Below are 22749 nucleotides of genomic sequence, written 5' to 3' on the forward strand. Positions count from 1 at the left end.
ATTGAAAGTGGTGCTTTTCAAACCACCATTCGCAATATTTTCCCACGAGCTATTAGAAACAGGTTTGTTTCAGCAGCTTGTTACTGCCCTTGTGCAGCTACGATGACGTAGGAAGTCTGTATGTTTGTACGTTTAAAGCATTAAGAGAACTTACATAACATCATAAAAGAAACAGGACATCAGATGATACTCCAAGAGCATCAGAATTTCGTAAACCATACTAAAACACCCAATTCCACTTAAAGTGTATATTTGTAAGTCCAGACTCACAATGAAGTAGGCCTCAACCTGATATTACGCTTTTCAGTGCAGTTTTCAAGATGTAAATTTTCTTTGAGTACCAATACCACATTATCTCACATTTGGTTCTTTATTATCGTTAATGCCATACATGCCAGAAGATGAAAATGTGTGCTTGAAATCCTGTAAACAGTTGAAACTAGACAAAAAACACTTCATTTCAAATAAATTGACTGCCCCAGCAGTAAAGATTAATAACAGCCAAATTTCTTCAGCAAACTGAAGAAAATAACTTCACCGTTCTGCTTGTTGATTAATGCCTGACTATTACAAATCTGGAAATAAAATAAAACCAAAAAATTGAAACAAATAACGTATTTTAGCCTTCCGTAATTAGGTGAATCTATTTTAATTCAATTGATGGCTCCTGGCCACAGAAAACCGTTTTGTTTTCATTTGGCGTGAGATCTGTAAACGAAGAGGAAACAGCAAAATCACTAAATGCAAACACTGCGTACCAGAAAAAATTTTCCGGGTAGCATCTGGCTGGTTGCTACAGCCACACTTCAAGTAGCCAGAAGCAGGAGAATTTACTGTTCATATGTGACTCAACTGCGCAGCCACATGAGCCTGCTGGCATCTGGTCTAACGACGCTAACGTAAACAATTGTGATGTCACGCTCATCGCAAGCAGTTTGCTGTTATGAAATATTGCATAGTCTTTTGTCCTAATACCTTTAATACATTTGCTCTTGGCAGACGCTTGAGTGTGCAGCTTATTTTGTTGTAACTGGTGCATTTCCTTTGCAACTTAATTTTAACTTTATTTTTTCTCTCGTTTACATTTCATTGCTGCAATATAAATCTGCAGTAGCAGGTAGAGTAATATTCTTTGTCAGGCTATCAGTTGTTAGCAATCAAAGTTACAAATTTAATTGAAAACTAAAACACTGAAAAATTCCAAGAATTCTGAAAAATTCCATGTTTTTCCCGGATCTTCCCGAGCGTATACACCCTGTTTTATCTTTTCGATTATTGCAACTCAAAGGACATATAGGAAATTGTTTAATATCAGAGTGTCTCCCTGCAGTAACATTATTTGGAAACTTGTTATCATGTTAGAAAGAACTTTGATCAGTTAAGAGTCTTCCAGAAAGAGGTTCAAGTACACAGTCAACACCAATAGAATTGTGGTAACTGTTGAGATGAGCACCCCTGTAGATACATTTGCTTGTACGCAATGTTGCATTGGTCCACTAGGCATGCCACATCATCACTTCAGAGATTCTGAAAGCAGATTTAAAAATGCTTCAAAACAGAATCAAATGATTTGAGCTCTACAGCCCTCAGATACTCAGAAGCAGCTGCAGTACATCATTCAAATTAAACAATGAATAAAGTATAATCACTTTTAGAACAATCTGATATTGACTGAGAACGCCCATTTTCATTTAAATGGATATATAAAGAGAAAAAGAAAACTACGGATTTCAGAGTACTAAGAATTTCAGCAGCCCTAGAAATGTGTTACTTGGAATATCAGTTTTGCTGAAAGAGTTATCATGCAATATTTCTCTGAAAATGAGTGGAGTCAGCCAGAAAGAATCAAGAGCATCTTTATGTAGAGCAGAGGTCATGGAAGACAGAGGTATGGTTCCAACAGAACAGAACCTTTGTACACACTATTAGGGCAACTATAGATATTTGCAACAAATTTTTGATGCTCAAATACTCTTAAAAAATGTTGACTGGTTTGCCCTCTGGATTCAAATGATATAATGGCAACAAACTTCATTTGGCGAGGGTATCTGAAAGACAGGGTTTACGTTAATAAACCTTCAACTGCTCAAGAAATTTAAGAGACTATCCTGAAATCCAACATTCACAAACTGAAACCTTGCTTATGGTCACGGAAAATGCTATATTCCCGAGCAGGAAAATAGTCATGTTTTAAGAGATGTCAGTATTGCATGCAAATCTATGTTTAAAAAGTTACATTAACTACATTTTGTAATTAAATGTGCTAATAAAAGTTATTTTTGTTTCGGATTCATAAGTTTTCTATTACTCACCTTCCAAAGAAGCTGTGCCTTCTCCCATTTTCCATACTTCTTGAAAATCAAATTTACGAAATGAAAAACAATGAACAATTTTTATCTGAAAGAAGCAGTTACAAACTGTGTGCACAGAATGACTACAATAACAAGATGGAAGAGATAATTCCTGACAGCATGCACTTCACAATGAATATCTGGTCAGCTTTGATTTTGTTTCGTTATTTACGAAACTGCCACTCAGTGATGCTCTGGAGCACATCGGTTCCATTTCCCCGCAAGACATCAGAAAGCTCTTCCAAGCATGTCTCACCACGAGCTATTTCATGTGGAATGGCGATTTCTATGAACAGCTGGAAGGCGTCGCCATGGGTAGTCCTCTCAGTCCAGTGGTGGCCAACTTCTTCATGGAACAATTCGAAGCACAGGCACTGGACTCGGCGACTTGCAAACCTAAGGTGTGGTACAGGTACGTCGATGATACCTTCGTGGTGTGGAGCCATGGTGAAGAACAGCTCGGTGACTTCCTAAGACACTTGAACAGCCTCCATGCCAACATAACATTTACCATGGAAGTGGAAAAGGACAAGAAACTGCCATTTCTAGATGTGCTGGTCACAAGGGACGGCAAAAACCTGGGACACAGCGTGTATCGAAAACCGACACACATGGACCGATACCTGCACAAACTGTCAAACCACCACCCGAGCCAGAAAAGAGGGATGATCAGTACGCTCGTAATGAGAGCAGGACGAATATGTGAGCCACAACACCTCAAACGAGAAATACAACACCTGGAAACTGTCCTGAGGAGCAATGGGTACTCCACAAATTATATTAAGAAAAAGAAATGTCGGGTACGGCCTTTCTGCCATGCATTCCCAGAGTGACGGACAGAATCAGCTGTATATTGCGCAAACATGGCGTAAAGACGATTTTCAAACCGACAAGGAAGATCAAAGAGTGTCTTAGATCGGCGAAGGAGAAAAGAGACCCACTTGCAATGTCGGGAATATACCGAATACCATGCACATGCAGAAAAGTTTATGTCGGAATGACTGGACGATCAATTAACACCAGGATCAAAGAGCATAAGCGACATTGCAGGTTGGGGAAGGTGGAGAAATCGGCCGTGGCAGAGCACGCACTGAATGAGACCGACCACGTAATAAAATTCGCCGACACGGAAGTTCTGGCTGTAGAGAAGAACTATCACACACGCTTGCTCAGAGAAGCTGTAGAAATAAAAAAACACGCGAACAGTTAGAACAAGAAAGAGGAAAGCCTTAAGGTAAACGGATCCTGGCTTCCGTACTGCAGCGAATGACCGTCGCAGGTAGCAAGAGGAGAACCGCACCGGAAATGACTGCGGAGAAGCCCTCGGACATTGGCGCGCCAGGTACATATAGTCTGCGGCCGCGAGCTCGGCTCCAGTTCACCACCAGCAATGGAGGGTGAAGCTTTGACAATGCCAGCCACTCGTGCTGGCGAAACGTCAGAAAAATCATTAGATGAATGTTGGCCGAAGAACCCGAGACAGGAGCCAATAGGCACTTTGTCAACAAGTGGCCACGAAAGCCTTAACAATTTTGAATATCTCCATAGATCTGAATACTAGTAAACATGCTTTCAAACAAACAAAAATGTTAAATGAATAATCATTTAAGCCTAACATTATTTTATCCATAACATTTTGAGCTCTGTGGCTATGGATTAAATTATTTGGAAAAACATATCAGCTACTTTTAAAGTGTCTTGCTGATCTATTTTTTCAAGTGATTTAGCAGTATGTCTACTATTCCTTCCAAGATATGATCATACCAGAGCTGGATAAAAGTCCATCGAGTGCTATTTCTTCCAAGACCAGAGCTTTAACCCTCTTCACTGATGCCAACATCAGATGATCTTCTGGGAGAATGTTCTGCATTATCTGGATTGCAATATTTGCATGTTCCCTGAAAAAATAATCATACATAACACAACACTATCACACAGTCTCTTGTGGTGACATATTCATTAACAAATGCTTCATTATAGTGAGTTGTTATGAGCATGATGCACAGATCATGAAAATAATTAATCAAAGAATGGAAGTTTGCCAGTAGCTTCAGCAACCTTTAGTGATTCACTGCAATACCTATCAAAATTCCACCATTAGTGTGATGAAATCTGGTAATGTCAGTGGAAAATCATAATCAAAATTAAATCAAATAATTACCTAGTTTATCAACATCAAATTAAATCAACAGTTTCTGATCTGTGAGGAAGGCAATGGTATTTTCACGCTTGGGGAAAGCACCTTGTGCTGCATCCATATGTATCATGATGATAAACATTCCTCACTGCTAATATTACTATCCACATTTAACTAGATAGAACAAAACACTCACTACATTGTCCATAGTTGGTGATCATGTCTTTGTGTTTTTTTAACTGCTGTGAAATCAACTATGAACATATTACCTTAAAATTAAGCCTTACCTAGCCAGTCCGAACCTGCCAGAGCTGTACTCGTGAACATACAGAGCGTACGCTAAATCCTCATGGGCTATAGCAACATGAAGATTATTTTCTCCAAATAACTCCTGTCGGATTTTCAGTGCCATCTGTAAATGAACATAACTTTTTTGAAAATACATCACAGTAACCAACATACACCTGGACAACTTTTTTTTTTAATCTAACAAGTAGTTTTTTTTTTTTTTCTAACAAGCAAAATGTTGTAAAAAAACATACTTCTATGTTTTAAAATTACATACCGGTGTATATTTGTACATAAAACAAATATTAAGATGAACAGACATCAATAAAAGTAAATAACAAACATTCCACAAAGTTAATGGTTTTGTTTGTAAATTAAATTAAATTAAATGTGTGCCTATGTTCATCTTGCCCATCATCAAGTGCACTTTAATACGTGCTAATACTCTGAGGTGACAAAAGCTTTGAGATATCTTCCAATATGTTGTCGGACCTCTGTTTGTCCATAAGAGTGCAGCAACCTAACATGGCATGAATTCAGCAATTTGTTGGAAGTCCCCTGCCTCTATAGCCACTCATAATTGCAAAAGTGATGCCAGTGCAGGATTTTGTGCATGAACTGACCTCACGGTTAGATCCATAAATTTTCGATGGGATTCATGTCGGTCGATCTGGATGACAAAAATTTTCCCTCAAATTGTCCAGAATGTTCTTCAAACTAATCACAAATAATTGCGGCTCGATGACATTGTGCATTATCGTCCATAAAAATGTCATCATTGTTTGAGAACATGAAGCCCATAAATGGCTGCAAATGGTCTCCAAGTAGCCAAACATAACCATTTCCAGGCAATGATCAATTCAGATGGACCAGAGGACTCAGTCCATTCCATGTAAACACAGTCCACACCATTATGGAGTCATATTCAGCTTGCACAATGCCTTGTTGACAACTTGGGTCCATAGCTCCACAACTCTGCGCCATACTCAAACACTGCCACCAGTTCTTACCAAGTGAAACTGGGATTCATCCGACCAGGCCATGGTTTTCCAGTCATCTATGGTCCAACCGATATTGTCATGCACCCAGGAGAGGTGCTGCAGGCAATGCCATGCTGTTAGCAAAGGCACTCGCATTGGTGGTCTGCTGCCATAGCCCATTAACACCCAATTTCACTACACTGCCCTAACAGATATGTTCATAGTACATTATTTCAAGCAGTGTTGTTTCACTGTTCATACTGACAACTCTATGCAAACGCTGCTGCTGTCAGTCATTAAGTGAAGGCTGTCAGCCACTGCAGTGTCCACGGTGAGAAGTAATGCCTGAAATCTAGTATTCTGGGCACTCTCTTGACATTACAGATCTCTGCACTGCCCTTTTATACACTGTGTATGTAACACTACCACCATCAGTATATGTGCATATTGCTGACCCATGACTTTTGTCTCCTCAATGTACACAAGGTGTCCAGGAGGAATGGTCACAATATTTAGGGTTATGTCATGAATGATCATTTGAAGCAAAAAAGCCTAACAGTGGCTCTATAACGAATACCTTAAGAGCTATGAGAATTACTTTATCTTCAATATTGTGACACATGTCTTCTCTTATACTGCAAGCTCTTTGCTTTCCATATTTAGTGATGGGGTATTATGGATCAAAACAAAAAAAAATTGTCTAGTAAACATGGGTTCTAAAATGCATACTGTAAGCACTATGACAACTTGTTCAGTAGAAGAGATGTGTTTCACAGTAACTCAGAGGTGTGCACAAAAGGACTCTCATTTATTGGGCATTTTTTTCTTGTTTTGGTCCATACAACCCACCTCTCCAAATATGGAAAGCACAGAACTTGCAGTAGAAGAGATTTGTTTCACAGTAACAAAAATGGAAGTGCTCATAGCTACTGAGAGATGCATTTTAGAGCCCATGTTTACTAGACTTTTTCTGCTCTGGATGATCATCCCTCTCATACCCATGAATACTGACATTTCCTCCAGGGACACACTTTAGAGTAGTCATTGAGTTTCTTTAACTTAAAATGTCATGTGATTATGAAAACAGGATAGTGTGGAACAGCAACTTTCATTCACTGCTTGAAACATATTACTCTTCACATTTTACTGTCACTGAGAAAACATACACAATAACTGAACATTTTGCCAGATTATTTTTCAAAATATTGACATGCAGTAGACTCTTGACCATCTAGCTCATGGCTATTAAGTGTCTGTACTACCCAGTATACCATAATAATATAAAACCATAATAATATAAAACCATAATAATATAATAATATCATAATAATATTTCTCTGGGATAAATTAATTGTACATACAGTGCATTTCCAAAGTAAAGCAAGCAAGCAGGCACTGGCTACTATGCTGAGTGGTCTTTCAAAATGCTTTTTGCGTCTTTTGAGCTTCTACCAAATTGGGAGTCACAATTTGAACATACATATGTATTGTTAATACTGAATACATTACTGAAACCACTCTTCAACAAACAATACTTAGAAACTCTCTTTCAGCACTCACAAACAGCAATTAATATATGTAGACAGCAGCTCTGTTGTTTTTTCAGTTGTGTATAAGAGGTTCAAAGTGTGCTTGTTGTTGAATTGTGTTATGTGGTCCTTTGTGTTTTAATTAAAAGAGTCTGAAATGGGTGAAAAACGGGAAAAAAATCATGTGATGCTGCATTCTGACCCAAGACTCTGGTGTTAGTGGTCATATGTGCTTGAGGTATGGTCGCTTATGTGTGTGAATGGTGTGTGTGTGTGTCTGTCTGCAACTTAACATGTCTTCTTTACAGTAAGTGGCAATCTGTCTTTTCCTACATTGTTGATATTCCTGCCTGGAGCTTCCATCATTTGGAGTTTTCAAATAGTATGACATCGTCAGCATATTAACTGCTACATACTCAGTTTGAGACAAGAATTCTCAGTGCCCGATTTCAGTAACTTTGCTGAGTTTCTCATTCAGGATGACACTATCATGCTGCTTTGGGAAAAGACAACACTGGATCACTGATATCTGCACAAGTAGTGGCTGATTACATCGTAAGTGTAATTCACCAAAACTAGATATCATACTGGAAAATGGAAATGAAGTCCCATGCTTCTTGACAGAGCATAGGGGAACAATGGGGGAGACCTGAACTGCTGTACTAGGCAAGGTCCTACTAAGAAGTGAAAGATGATGACTGTATGGGGTATTTAAAATTCTATTGCATAATTACATCTTGGCTAAGCAGGAACATGAGGCTGACTCGAAGAAGCATATAATAAAAAATGGGATAATTAAAGCTAAAAAATCTCGTAGGTGCATTAGTTCTCTCTCGTAAGTCATTAGATGCCTTTTCTATTGTGTTTCAGAATGTATTTTAAGTTTCACCTTCATGATGTGTAAATGGTGTCAGATCACACAAAGAATATTCCCGTTTTTCAGGCCAGCATAGACATTAATTTATCATGTCAAGACCACCACCATGTATTATAAACATCCACAGATTGGTTGAGATCTTGACATAATAAATGTAATGTCTGAACATTTATATGGTCAAATTTCTATTTAATCGTACAGCAGAGCCTTGACAATCTGGCCCAATGTGGCTGAAGTTCAAGCCGGATAGGAAAAAAGCCAGATGGGCTGGAGTTCTACAAATTCTCATTTAAGGCCAGGTGTACCATTCAAAACATCCATTTTTTTATATCAAAAGCCAATTTTGTTAACTTGTTCTGATATCATAATGTAGTACATGGTAGTTATAAGTATTTGTTTTATACATACTGCACCTTTCAAACATTATTACAGTAAACATAAAACAGTCTGCATTGTAAAGTATGAATTTATGATTACACACATGTGAATAGCCAGACCTAACAAAAAACATGAAACTTACAGGTTTGAAATGTAAAAAAAGTCTTCAATAGATGACTGTTTCCCTCCTTTAGCCCTGTTCTGTGCTGTAATATCCCTCCACTTACATAAGCAGATGATATCAACTGGTGTTGCTTGCTTGTGCTCATTATGTATTGCAATGCAGCCTCAATTGTCATATAAGTTAGCTGCCGCCTCTTGTGTTACTTTCCCCGCGTCACCATTTACACAATATGGTTGTCATTTAGTTCATCAGCTTCATTATTTGCCATCCATTCTGTGACATCCTCTGCATCAGCATCCTCACTGTCTGCTGGTACATTTTTGAGCAATGAAACAATATCGTTTTCTTCTTTGACTTTGGTTTCACACACAGATTCAAAGTTCAAATGTCCACATTCTTCATCTAGAAGAATTTTCCAAGACCTGAAGGGTGATATGTTCGGAATCTCTTCCCACGTTTCGGCCAAATGACGTGCCATCTAGCAAGTCAATCCTTTTCAGAATTTGTTACGTAGACTTCAGTATTATAAGTCACTGATATGAACGAACTGAAAAGACAGCAGTGATAGTACTTCTTTACTATTCCAAGGCTGCTCTGGTTCATTGGCTGACAAAAAGCAGTCGTATTTGGTGGTAAAAATAACACTTTGACATCTCCATCTGCAAGTCCATCATTGACAGGATACGAAGACGTGGTATCAAGAAGCAACACAGCTTCTCTTGGTTATGTTGTCTTTCAAATATTTCTCTGCAGCTGGTATGAATTCATTTTGGAAATAGGTTTTAAAGATTTCTCAATTCATCCATGCTTTCTTTTGATGAATGACTTTACAGGTTTTTGAAAGTTCTAGTTTTCTATGATTTTTCCTATTAATGTAAGCCTAAATTTGTGGTTGCTGGCTGCATTACTGCAAGCCAGTATGATAACTCTTTCCTTACTTTTCTGATATGTGGGTGCCACAGCTTCTTGTTTTGAAGCAAGCATTTTAGAAGGGAGAATCTTATAATTAAACCACTCTTACCACAACTGTACAACAATTTGCCAAAAATTCCGTTCTTGACAGTTAACTCTAAAAGATAGTCCTTAAACAATCCTCTCCACTAATGATAAACTGGTGAATACAGGATCATTTTTTCCACCAATCCAACCATCCATCACTGGCAGTAAATTGTGAAGCTCCTCCTCCTATTTGGTACTGAAATTGTGATACTTTTTTCTGCTTTATCAGCCCAGTAACAGGCAAACCTTTTCTTCTGAAATGTTATGCCACAAAAATAAAGCTTCCTCAAATTTTTTTTTTGCTTACCTTTAAATATTGTCATCCTTATTTTTTTCCACTTCCAGTAACCTGGGAAGCACACCACTTTTCAATTTCTGCTCAATTTTTCTTCCAGTCTCCGACAGTACTTTATGATACGCTTAACACCAAAGCAGCAGGCATGTCTGCTACCACAGAATCCAGCTGCATTACAGCATGTAATTTCTGATCCATAGTCACTACATGATTTCTGGAGGGGGTGGAAAAGAGGAAGGGATAGTAGTGTATGGGTGGAGAGAGGGACTAGAATGCCAACAGGTACGGCATCAGGAGGTTGTGGAGAAGGGAGGTGGGGGGAAAAAGGAGCAAAAATGGAGAGGAGTGGAGAAAGAGGTGCGAATGTGTTGGCAGAGGGCGGCAAATAAACAGAGTGGGTGATGAGAAGGACATTATAGGACAGAGGGATGGAAACTGTTGGGTGGAAGGTGTGCAGTCAGTAGGCCACTGTAGGCTGAGGCCGGGATAATTACAGGAGGAGAGAATGTGTTGTTAGGGTAACACCCATCTGTGCAGTTTGAACCCGAATCTGACCAGGGGTTTTGTACAGTGGGGGCCATTACTGAATCGATTTGGTAGTATAAAAATCTGATTTTTATTTTTCACTTGTTGTTCATCAGTGCCATTTTTATTTTTTACTCGATGTTCGTCAGTGCCTTCTGCCTGGCGGCCAGTTGCAGCGAATCAGACATGTTGCACAAAACCGGACAGAACCACTTTGAAACTCATATGTCGAACCATCAGCAGCTAAACTCACGTGTTGCTGACGAGGTGACGCTACCGAACTGTGTGTCTACAACTTGGTTGTCCTATAGGGAGGGTTGGAAACAATCATGTGGGGGTGGAACCGTGGCCTGCCGCCAGGAGTGGACACGCCGTCCGCTCTCTTCTGCTGGCAGCTTCCAACTCGACCAGATGCTCTCCTCTACTGCTCCCTTGGGCAGCAGCCCATTCAGTTTCGGGGGCTTCTCTGGGCCTGCCTTTCCTTTTTAAGGGTATTAAACATCCACGCATTTAAAATATGTTCGATTTTTCACAACGGGTGCCCACTGCTTTCCCTTCCTCGCCAATCCTGACACATTAACAGTTTGGTGTTCTGACTAGCAAAATCTCCTCTGAATGACCCATAAGAAGGTTGTCATAGGTTGGTGCCATGTGAGTGTCCATGGCCATGCAGTAGATTTGTTTGTATACCTTCCCTGCAAAGGTGAAGTAGTTCTGGGTTAGTAAGGTGTATGAGGAATGAGGGAGTGGGTTTGTGTCTGAAGGACAATGGGACTGGAGTAAGGGCCAGGACACCCTATCTTCATACCTTTAGAACCTCAACACCTTGTCTGCCATCCACTTCATGTAGTCCTCCTCAACCCAGCATGCCACCTTCCTAGATGTTGACCTCCTCCTCTCTGATGTCTCCATCTGCACCTCTGTCCACATTAAACCCACCAACCAGTAACAGTAGCTGCATTTTGACAGATGTCATCCCTTTAAGACCAAAAAATCCCTCCCATATAGCCTGGCCACCCGGCAATGGCTTATCTTCAGTGACAAAAAACTCCCTTGTTCAGTAGGCTGAGGGTCTCACCAAGGCCTTCACAGACAGGCACTATGCCCCAGACTTAATCTGCAAATAGATCTCCCGTGACATTTTTCCTCACAGACCCAACTCTCCCACCACCCCCATAAACCAGCCACAAAGGAGTGTCCCCTTCATCACCAAGTACCACCATGGACTGGAACAACTGAACCACCCTAGGGCTCTAATTACCTATTCATCATACCCTGAAATGAGAGACATCCTACCCAAGATCCTTTACATCCCTCTTACAGTTGTGTTCCATCGCCCAGCCAATCTCCACAACATCCCAGTCCATCACTATGCCACTCCCAATTTCAACCCCTTGACACAAGGGTCATATCCCTATGGAAGGCCAAGGTGCTAGACCTGCCCAATCCACCCACCCAGCACTTCCTATTCCAGTCCTACCCTATCAGGGGCCGGGCCACCTGTGAAAGCAGCCCTGTCATTTACCAACTCCGCTGCAATCATCATACAGGATATATATTGGTTGACCACAACCAGCTGTCCACCAAGATGAATGGCCACCGCCAAACTGTGGCCAAGAGCAAAGTAAACCACCCTGTGGCACAACACACAGCTGAACATAACATGATTAATTTCGATGGCTGCTTCGCTGCCCGAGCCATCTGGATCCTTCCCTCCACCACCAGCTTTTCTAACTGTTTAGATGGGCATTATCCTTACAACACGTTCTCCACTCCTGTAATTTTCCCGGCCTCAGCCTACGACAGCATACTGTCCCCACATCCTCCACCCAACAGCTTCCATCCCTCTGTCCTATCATACCTATTGGGATTCCCATTTCCCACCCTGTTTATTTGCCGCCCTCTGCCAATGCATCCGCCCGTCTCTCCCTGCTCCTCTCCTTTTTTTATCCCCATCTCTCTGCCCCACGACCTCCTGAAGCTGCGCCTGTTGGTATTTTAATTCCTGCACACTCCACTAACAGCGTTCATCTCTCACCCCACCCATACACTACTATCCCTTCCCCTTTTCCACCCCCTCCAGACTGCTGCTTGCATCCCACATGATAGCTGCATTCCAGATCGAGATGCTGGAGTTGGTGGTCATGTGTGCATGAGGTGTGCTTGCTTATGTGTATGAACGGTGTGTGTATCTCTCTTTCACTAAGCAAGGCTGTGGCTGAAGGTATTTTGTAGGTGTTTTTTAATTGTGTCTGCCTGCAACTTAATGTGTCTTCTTTACAGTAAGTAGCAATATGTGTTTTCCTACTTTGTTATTTAGAAAATCCTAATCAATGACAGAAATCTCAAGTGAGTTAGTGGTGAGTGAGGGGAAGCACTTGTTACTGATTAATGCAGTCTTCCTCAGTTAAAAATTATCACAAAGCTGTCCCAATTGTGAATGAACAATGCCACAACTGTCTCACAATGTTAACTTCCAGACTGGTCTTGTTGGAAAACAACACACATCACTTTTTTTCTGAAATATTGTAGTGTTTTTCATATTCTGATACATTTTCACTCCTTCACCTGAAATACTGGGCTTCAAAACAGAATAAGTCACAAGTTTCCCACTCGGATACATCACTAAGTGACATGTTTGTCCTCTGCACAACTGATGGGGCTTACTGACTAATATTACTTTAAATGATGGGCTGCAGTACACGTGAAAACTGTGTCCTTCCGTGGAAGAGAAGGTGGAGTGAATGTCAATGGTCCTGCACTAAAGAACAACATCAAACATATCTTCTCAGAAATGTAACGCGAGCGTTTTAACCTTCTTTAGCACAATGATATGGGGCTTGTCGGGAATTTTTATTACACCTAGACACTATTAATGAATTGTTGTGATAACAAAACATTATATGGCGCCATAAGATGTGTGGAAATGGTCTCAAGTTACCCACAGCCTTGTTTTGTTTTCCAGATATGGTCAGGTTGCGCTGTAAGGTTATTGGGATCATATATTATCATTTAACACGTATTTCACTATTCTATCTACAGCTAACTGAAAGTATGTTTCTTTCTAAGATCATAGAAGGCAGGAGCTGTTGTGCATAATACAGTCTGCAGTACATCCAGTTAGTGCCTTGTGGGGACACAGGTGGTTTGTGCGTGTGTGTGCGTGTACGTGTACGTGTGTGTGTGTGTGTGTGTGTGTGTGTGTGTGTGTGTGTGTGTGTGTGTGTGTGCGTGTGTGTGCGTGCGTGCGCCCTCTAGATCAAAAAAGGACTACTCCAAAATCTAGCAATTTTTTTTTTCTTTTTGTTTGTGCCTGTCAATGACCAACTGCTTCTGCATTTCAATGAGTGGAGTCCTTTAATCCTGAAGTATAAGGGGCATTCAAATGACACCCGGTCACTAGTGCAAAGTAACAATAATGATTTTATTAACTCAAAAATGTAGCTATACACAGTACACATATTCGAAAATAGTCGCCAAAACTGTTGGCACATTTATCCCATTGTGACACTAGCCAGTCGATTCCATCCTTGAAGAAGCTAGTAGGCTGCTGTCAGATCTAGACTTTCTAGTTTTGCTATTTGGGGAGCAAAATAACTGATGATGGTCGAAGTAGAGAGGATATAAAATGTAGTCTGGCAATGGCAAGGGAAGTGTTTCTGAAGAAGAGAAATTTGTTAACATTGAGTACAGATTTAAGTGTCAGGAAGGCGTCGTTTCTGAAAGTATTTGTATGGAGTGTAGTCATGTATGGATGAAACAGGGACGCTATATAGTTTGGACAAGAAGAGAATAGAAGCTTTTAAAATGTGGTGCTACAGAAGAATGCTGAAGATTAGATGGGTAGATCACATAACTAATGAGGAGGTATTGAATAGAACTAGTAGAGGAGTTTGTGGCGCAACTTGACTAGAAGAAGGGATCGGTTGGTAGGACATGTTCTGACACATCAAGGAATCACCAAGCTAGTACTGGAGGGCAGTGTGGAGGGTAAAAATCATAGAGGGAGACCAAGAGATGAGTATACTAAGCAGATTCAGAAGGATGTAGGCTGCAGTACGTACTGGGAAATGAAGCAGCTTGCACAGGATAGAGTAGCATGGAGAGCTGCATTAAACCAGTATCAGGACTGAAGACCACAACAACAACAACAACAACAACAACAAAAACAACAACAGGCTTCTTACTATCTACATTTTGATAATACAAGGGAAAAAAAGAAAAGGTTTACATTAATTTTTATCTTCACTACCTTTTTTGCTTACTAAGCCTGTCATTTGTGGTATCACTATTTTTAATCATCACCATCATGCTAATAGTTGTGAAATTTATATTTTCACTGTTACAAATATACACTGTTCTTCTAAATATGTTGTGATATTTGAAGTTGTGGTTACGGTGGAGCCTGAGAATGCAGCTGTTTTTTGCCCAATGCATATCGGATTTTGCTTCTATACTGACATGAGAATGTTACAATGTTTCTTGTTTCTAAATGTATTGTCTGCCCACCACTCTCACATTGGCTGTGCAAAACCAACAGTTGACACACCCCCTTTCATTCTCATTGTACCTCACAGTGAGCATCAACAATATTATTACAGGAAAAACATAGTACACCACTGGCCCCTATCTAGGCTTTACTATCTCCTGCAGAAATGTATACTATTGTTCTGTATCTGTCCAATTTTAAAGTCACTTCAAATAGATTCAGGCAAACTGCAGCGGTATAGGTTCCCACGGTTGGCAGCATGATGTACTTTGTTGCCTGTTCACTACTCCCCACCCCACACCTATCCTAGTTCTCAGCCAAGCTGGTATCACTGCTGTCGTTGTTAGCTCAAAGAAGCAGCAAGTGTTACTGTTACATGCATAGAAGAGCTGAGGGATTCTCATGGAGCACAAACACCACCTACGACAGTTTCCCGTGATGCTACATCTTGACAGCTTCCCACAAACTTGACGAGAAATGTCAGTAGCATACTCTGTGATAGCTGGTCCCTTATGAGCTTAATCTGTTGTCACTACAAGATTGCAGTCACAAAAAAAAACACTCGGCATCATATTGCCCATAGACAGTTGCCTCGTGACCTTTTTCATATTTGGTGAATCCATATGTTTTTACTGCTTCTTTGTCTCAGCACTTATCCATGGTGATCAGATGACTAAAGAAATTGCCTGGAAATCACCTGACACAATTGCAAAAATTTCTGGCGTTCCTCAGTTCAGCGGGTTTTTTAATAGGGTGTGATATATTGTGAAACTCAATATGCGGCTACCTTTGTAATGCCCATGATATCAAGAACTGATCCATGATTGATTTTCACTTTTTCCACTATTGCCACGACTGTGATGTGCTGTCCTATTTAAGCACCTAAGTCTCCACTTGCTTTCCCGATTCTTCACTGAGACATAGTCTGCCACCCCATTCTATCTGCCACCCCATTCTATGTCTAAGTTTTTGTTTGACCACAATGGTAACATATGCATCACCTAGCCACTGTGTCTTATGATGGTGCACACACTTCCACCAACTAGGCATTGATTGTTGCACCATTGTTCCCTTCTAAATGCAGTAAACAAGTTACCACATGATAGTCCACTTTATCAATGGGTGGCACTATTTTGTTTTGGCTCTTCTAACAGCATGCTATGGTATTGCGGCACAGCAATTCAGTGTGCACCACAACTCAAGACATGTACCCAAGAGACAGAAAGAGAGAAAAATGGTCTTTTGCAAGGTGATGATTTAAACTACACTTTTCATGTGCTGTTGCAAATGTGGAGAGGGCACACCTGCCATGGTTTTAGTAAATGAATGTATGCAGTTGAAGCATAGCGCCTTTGCATCACTCCTGTCACTTGTTAGGACGATATCGTTATAGGCATGAGTCATCGACAGATGTCACATGCTGACATGGACTTGAGTTACAGAGCTGCACGTAGTTGTACTAGTAGGCGGCAGAGATCAGCAGTTGACGGACAGTGCTAGCAGTCGTAGTCAAAACAATGTTGTAAAGTTATGTTTGACTAATATTTAATGTATTTGCATAATTATAATTATTTTATATGTGTAGTAATTAGCAGTGTGAATGTTGTATGAGTGAAGAAGAACAGAAGTAAATGAAAGTTGTTTTGTTTATTCACGAAGTACCAGTTAAACTATACAGGGGGTGTACTATAATTAAATGTGCAGTCAGTTTATGGTACTAATAAATCGTGAGTAGAACACAAATTAATCGGTAATTTCAGAAGGAGTAATTTTATATTTGATACTTTTCTAAATTTATTTATTTAACAACTGCCATAGAAAGAAACGTTTTACTATGATTGGTCATTGAAGTAAATCGCGGGCTAGCACGGGATAATACTGCAAACTGATTTGCTGTTTGTGATATCAGCCAATCAGAAAAACGCAGGCTCGCGCCAATCTATGCTGGGAACAAAGCCTTTGGTGTGATCTAAGTCAGTCGGGTCTGAGGGTTCGAACTAGTAACATCTCACTGAAAGCAGCTCCGACGAAAGTACTGTAAAATCACGGAAAAATGCTAATTACGAGTTCGCGAAGTAGAAGAAAGTGTATTTAAGTGAACGGTATAGTGGAAGTCGTGTGGAATTTCGCACGGACACTTTTGACTGTTAGTTAAAACCGCGTGGCGTGTTGTGCGGTCTAAGACTGGAACAGGTATTATGTGTAGAGCAGAGTGCATAACATTTGAGTGAGCATTTTCGTAACTAAACGATCTAGTGAACTCTATTAACCTCGGTAACGGGTGTAAATACCATAAACTGGCTATGTGTGTGTTTGTGGTGTGCGTGGGAACTTTACATTGTGTAGACACTTAGTACGGACTTGGCAGTATTAACTGTGATCTTTATCGTAAAAATACACCTGAAAATTTACATTGCCGAGTTAAAACTTTTATTTCAGTATTAGCCACATCCCGTTTACCGGACAATTCTATGTATGTTGTGACCTGCAATAGACAGTAGTGGTCTAGTATTTTCTACTACAGCTTCAAGCTAGACAAATGAACACTGCTGGACATTGGCAGGGCGGTAAAAAGTAACGTGCCGCGCCGCACATGGTGCATTGGCCGGGAAACTATAAAGCTGTAGGAACCGAATTCGTGATCGAGAGGAACTGTCAATAAGCAACTTTACAACAGCGACTGTAGGCGTGAGTGAGATATTGCTGTGAAGACGAACATACATTTTGACATGCAAGGAGGAGAGAACCTGTGGAACGGAGATTTTATAGCGAACTGGACGCTACGGGACTGAAGGCGCAGCGTAGAATTGGTCCGCTGAGCAACAGATGGCACAGTAAGCGGACAGCAAGGCGCAGCAGCTTCCATCGCAGTGACAGCGCGTGGGGGCCCTGAATCTGGTACACCGCGGGGAGAAAGGCAGATTGCTGTTTTCAACACGCTGCGCGATATCGAACGAAGAAATATAAGTTAAGTTTATATAGGGTATTATTTGCATGTGTAAACAGACTTGCTAGTATGGATGGGAATGATAATTCTGTGGTTGTGAGAGAGGGCGATGTAAGTCAGTTTGGTGTGAGTGCTAATCAAGCAAGTACTCCTGAACAAAAACAAGTAGGGGATACGGTTAATATGGAGGTATTAAGTAACGATGTGCCTCAGATATTTCCAGTTGTAAAGATGAAAGTGGAACATAATGTTCTGACCGATTCTGGTATTGGTGACAGTTTAAATCTTGACGATAGCCAGTTGAAGGATTTCAGTATTAATAATTTGTTTGATGTCAGTAGTGTTAATGTGAGTGAGGAGGCTGACAGAACGGATACTAAATTTGGTATTGTGCCTGTACCAATTAGCTGAACAAAAAATTGTACAACATGAAAACAAACCAGTAAATTTACAAGATATGTTTGCAGCTTTAATGACGAATATGAATCAAAATTTCAGTAATATTAATCAGAATTTAACTGAGGTAAAACAAAATTTTGGGAAGTTAGGTCAGAACGTTGAACAACATTCTGGTAGTATTATCAAGCTAGCTAATGATCTGAAACAGTTTAAGAATGAAATTAATGAGAAAATAGAACAGGCTGTTGAGCTTAAGAAGATGTGGAGGACGGATTTGCAGGTGTTTGATACTTATGTAAATAAGAGAATTTCTGACGCAGGAAGTAGTTGTAAAAAGTCTTCAGAAAATGTAAAAATTGAATTAACAGAGCTGTTTAGCAAGGTTGCTATTGGAAGCAAACAGAATATAGATCAGATAAGAAAAGAAGTAGGTCGAGTCAAGTCAAATCTGACGGCAGTAGAATCTGTGTGTCAAACTGCACATGGAAATTTAAATAAAAAAATTGATTCTGTGAATGAAAATTGTTTGGGCAGTGTTAAAGTTGTATCTGAACGAGTGAATGCAGTTGTGAGTGGTGTAGAACAAATTAGTAACAAAACTGAACAAATAACCCTTAAATTAAATGAGCATGACAGTAGACTAAACAAAGTGGAACGTAATTTTTAGATTGGGTGCTAACGGTGTGAACTGTAGTATGGTGACGGAAACTGCTGAAGTGTCTTATATTACAAACAGACAGTTTCTTCATTTTGATCCAGCTGGAAATGTTCATCCGAAAGAGTTCTGGAACGATTTTGAAAATGTTTTGCCTAGTTTGTGGAGTGACCGACAGAAGATTGGTTTCGTAACATCGAAGTTTTTGGGTGAGGCTAGGATATGGGGAACGACTGCAACGGAACAATAAGAGACATTAGAGCAGTTTAAAGAAGTGTTTTTCAAATAATATTGGGGCAAGCAAAAGCAAATAGAATTGCAAAATTGCCTCTAAGCTGGAGAAATAAATAGTTGCCGCTCCTAGGGACAATGTTGATAAGTTTATTAGCTATTTGGAAAGAGTGGAGAAGCTTATGCAGGAAGAGGAGCAGACAAATCGTAGTTTTAGGCCTCAGAATACAGTTGATAGAGGTCAGAATGTTAATGTAAACAGAATGGGTGTGTCACATAATAGGAGAGGAAGGAGTTGGCGCCATGCTCCAGTTCCAAGGACAATTGATAATGATCAGGGGCACGCTTACAGATCGTGATCGCCAGTTCATGATGACAATGATTTTCAGGAGAGAGATCAGGTGGGGGTGCGAGGCCTAAATGAAGAATCACAGGGCACGGGAAACTAGATCCCATATGTGAGGGGCTGGCATTTGCAGAACAGGTAGCAGTAATTTGAATCCGCTGGCCATACCTTGTGTATACAATGAGAATAAAGTAACTGAAGTCCAAATTATTGACAATAATGATACAACTGAAAGTAGCAAAGTGAAGGATGATGGAATAGGCATGCTACAAGGTGGCAATGTAGATGGGAGCAGGCAAAAGGAGCACTGTGCTGCAGGTTGTTTGGTGGGAAAAGATGTTGAAAGTGATGTAAAATCTAGCAGTGAGGGATAAGTGTACAGTAGAGCAAATGAGGACTCTTGTCATGGAGAAGGAGGAGATACGAATATACAGGGATTGCAGGAGCTAGATCAGAAGTGGGTAGAAGAATTATTGATGTCAGTAAATAGGGACTCAGAGGAAGCTATGGAAGCATTTCATGCCGGTGATGACCAGAATGGGGGTCAGCCGAGTAAAAATAATGTAGAAGGAGAAGAAGAGGTAGAAGAATTAGTGGAGAAACTAATTACTGTAGAAAAGGGAGCTGCAGATTTGCAAAAGTGTTTTAATCTATCCATAGTGGATAGGCTAAAGAATGTAGGAAGGGAGAGTAGTGAAAGCAATCCTGTAGATATTTGTATAATCTCTGGCAGCAAGGAAGGTTTCGAAAGGCATAAAATTGTACACAACTTGCTTGAGGAGGATGAAGTCACTATTAAGGAAGAAAAGAAAGTTCGACCAGTAATCAATCTGTTAGTGCAAGGGGAAGAAGTACAGTGTCTAGCTGACAGTGGCAGTGATTTGTGTGCTGTTAGTCAGCAATGGTTAGATGCTTTGCCTAATAAAAGAGAGCTAGTAATTATGCCTGCCATGGGAATCCAGATAATTGTAGCCACAGGAAAAAGTGAAGAAGCATGTAAAGTATGAAGTGATGTTGCCTATCAGTATAAATGGTAATCAGTTGTATCATAACTATCTAGTTATTGAGGGCTTAAATATAGATATGTTAGTGGGAATTGATTTCTTAATGAAGTATAAGGGGAGGCTGGACTTTGAAAATGACAGTATAAGCCTGGAAGTGAATGAGAAAAACACTATAGTGCCTTTCTCTAAGAACAGAAAGCTTACAAACAGGGAAGGTGAGCAGATTCCGATTAGATATTGTAGGAAGAGAACAGATCTGGAAGGGTATAACAAATATGGGGAAGAAGTGGAGGTAGATCCTGATGAAATGCTCTCAGTAGAGAATAAAATAGAGGAAAAAGTTCGAGATATTCAAGGTTTAGACGAAACTCAAAAAGGGCTCAGAGTAATGAGGAGGAAGGGCGTAACTTGTTGTAGAAGGGAGTGTTATCCTGTTGGAAAATGGTAAAGGAATTGTGGAGTGTTGTTACGACAGTTGATGTTTGGAAAAAAAAAATAGGGTGGCAGTTAGCATTTGATTACTAATGGAAAGCGAGTAAGATGATTTGCATGAAGATACATGGTCATAATGGAAAATGAATCTATCCCAAAAATTACATGAAATTTACCGGAGGTGACTAATAAAGTAAACCAATAGAGATGACAACCAAAATATTACTAATACTAATGCTACCAGGTGTGAAAGGTAAGAGTGAACGGGTGTATATAATGGATTTTGTAAATAGTTATATGAATTTGAATTTAATATCTTATGTGATTTTGAAGTCATGTTCAAGTTTTGAGTTTTGTGTATTATTTGCTATTGTAAAAGACTTCTTAAAAATTTTTGAAGGCGAAATCAAAAAGTTAAAAGTATTTATGGAACTTGGAAAAGATGTCATAAAGACTTTGCCGTAGTTGTAAAGTTTTGACAAAAGATTTAGTGGATAGGAAATAATCAGAATTTAACCTAATTAAGTGATTTCAGTGTATGCCTTCAATAGCAACGCATAATTTTGCTGAAGTAGTTAAACACTTTAAAAGAAAATGCAAATTTTCTTGCAGCTTAAGCGTTAAATGTTCTGTTAATTTGCTTTGAATAGTTAAAATATAATTAATTAAAGAGTATAGCATAGGGAGAACAATTTTATACTATGTGTTGAGACGGTTATGTAAATTAGTAGTCTCAGATGAAGCTATGTTTTGTAGGTAAAAACCACTGTACAATAAGGATTGGCCTGAGAGTGGATCACTGTGCAATGTTATGGACGCTAAGAGAAAAATCGTGAGGTAGAGGACACTTATGCAGTGCAACGTGTAAGGTAGGAGTGATTTCAAAATTACATCAAGACACCAGTCAAAGTGCAGGTGGAGATACAATGAAATATTGAGTTCATGTAAATAAGAGGAGGTAAAAGGCGAAAAATTTAATTGTAATGGACAAGAACTATTTTATGTAAAGTCACAATGGGTGGAAAGTATGGTTTTGAAGGAAAAAATTAATTAGTTCAGTTGCAAAGCTTTGTAAAAAATTTCAAAAAAAAAATCAAAAAGTTTTGTAAAATATTAGACTTAGTTAGGCTAGTATGCCAAGTCTGAACTACGAATTCTGTAACTTAGATTAGTAATTTTCGAATTTCACATTTGTTTTGAGAGTAAGGAGACAGTCGTGATGTAGTAAAATTATAAAAAGTTGTTTTCAACAATTTTAATAATTATAGGTGGTGCGAGGCATAGCGCCTTTGCATCGCTCCTGTCACTTGTTAGGATGATATCGTTATAGGCATGAGTCATCGACATGGACTTGAGTTACAGAGCTGCACGTAGTTGTACTATAGTAGGCGGCAGAGGTCAGCAATTGACGGACAGTGCTAGCAGTCGTAGTCAAAACAATGTTGTAAAGTTATGTTTGACTAATATTTAATGTATTTGCATAATTATAATTGTCTTATATGTGTAGTAATTAGCAGTGTGAATGTTGTATGAGTGAAGAAGAACAGAAGTAAATGAAAGTTGTTTTGTTTATTCACGAAGTACCAGTTAAACTATACAGGGGGTGTACTATAATTAAATGTGCAGTCAGTTTATGGTACTAATAAATCGTGAGTAGAACACAAATTAATCGGTAATTTCAGAAGGAGTAATTTTATATTTGATACTTTTCTAAATTTATTTATTTAACAATTACCATAGAAAGAAATGTTTTACTATGATTG

At 39.6% G+C, this 22749-nt stretch overlaps 1 protein-coding gene across 1 annotated transcript in view; it reads right to left on the bottom strand.

The window, feature by feature from the left end:
- LOC124717020 (amyloid protein-binding protein 2) overlaps positions 1-22749 on the bottom strand; it is a 130372-nt gene that overhangs the window by 41948 nt on the left and 65675 nt on the right. Inside the window, exons 8-9 of the mRNA XM_047243678.1 lie at positions 4776-4900; positions 4116-4249 (exon numbers count right to left, since the gene is read on the bottom strand). Of these exons, the coding sequence (XP_047099634.1) occupies positions 4116-4249; positions 4776-4900 (259 nt within the window). The remainder of the gene's footprint in view (positions 1-4115; positions 4250-4775; positions 4901-22749) is intronic.

Source organism: Schistocerca piceifrons, chromosome 1 (assembly GCF_021461385.2).
Source record: "Schistocerca piceifrons isolate TAMUIC-IGC-003096 chromosome 1, iqSchPice1.1, whole genome shotgun sequence".
Taxonomy (NCBI): domain Eukaryota; kingdom Metazoa; phylum Arthropoda; class Insecta; order Orthoptera; family Acrididae; genus Schistocerca; species Schistocerca piceifrons.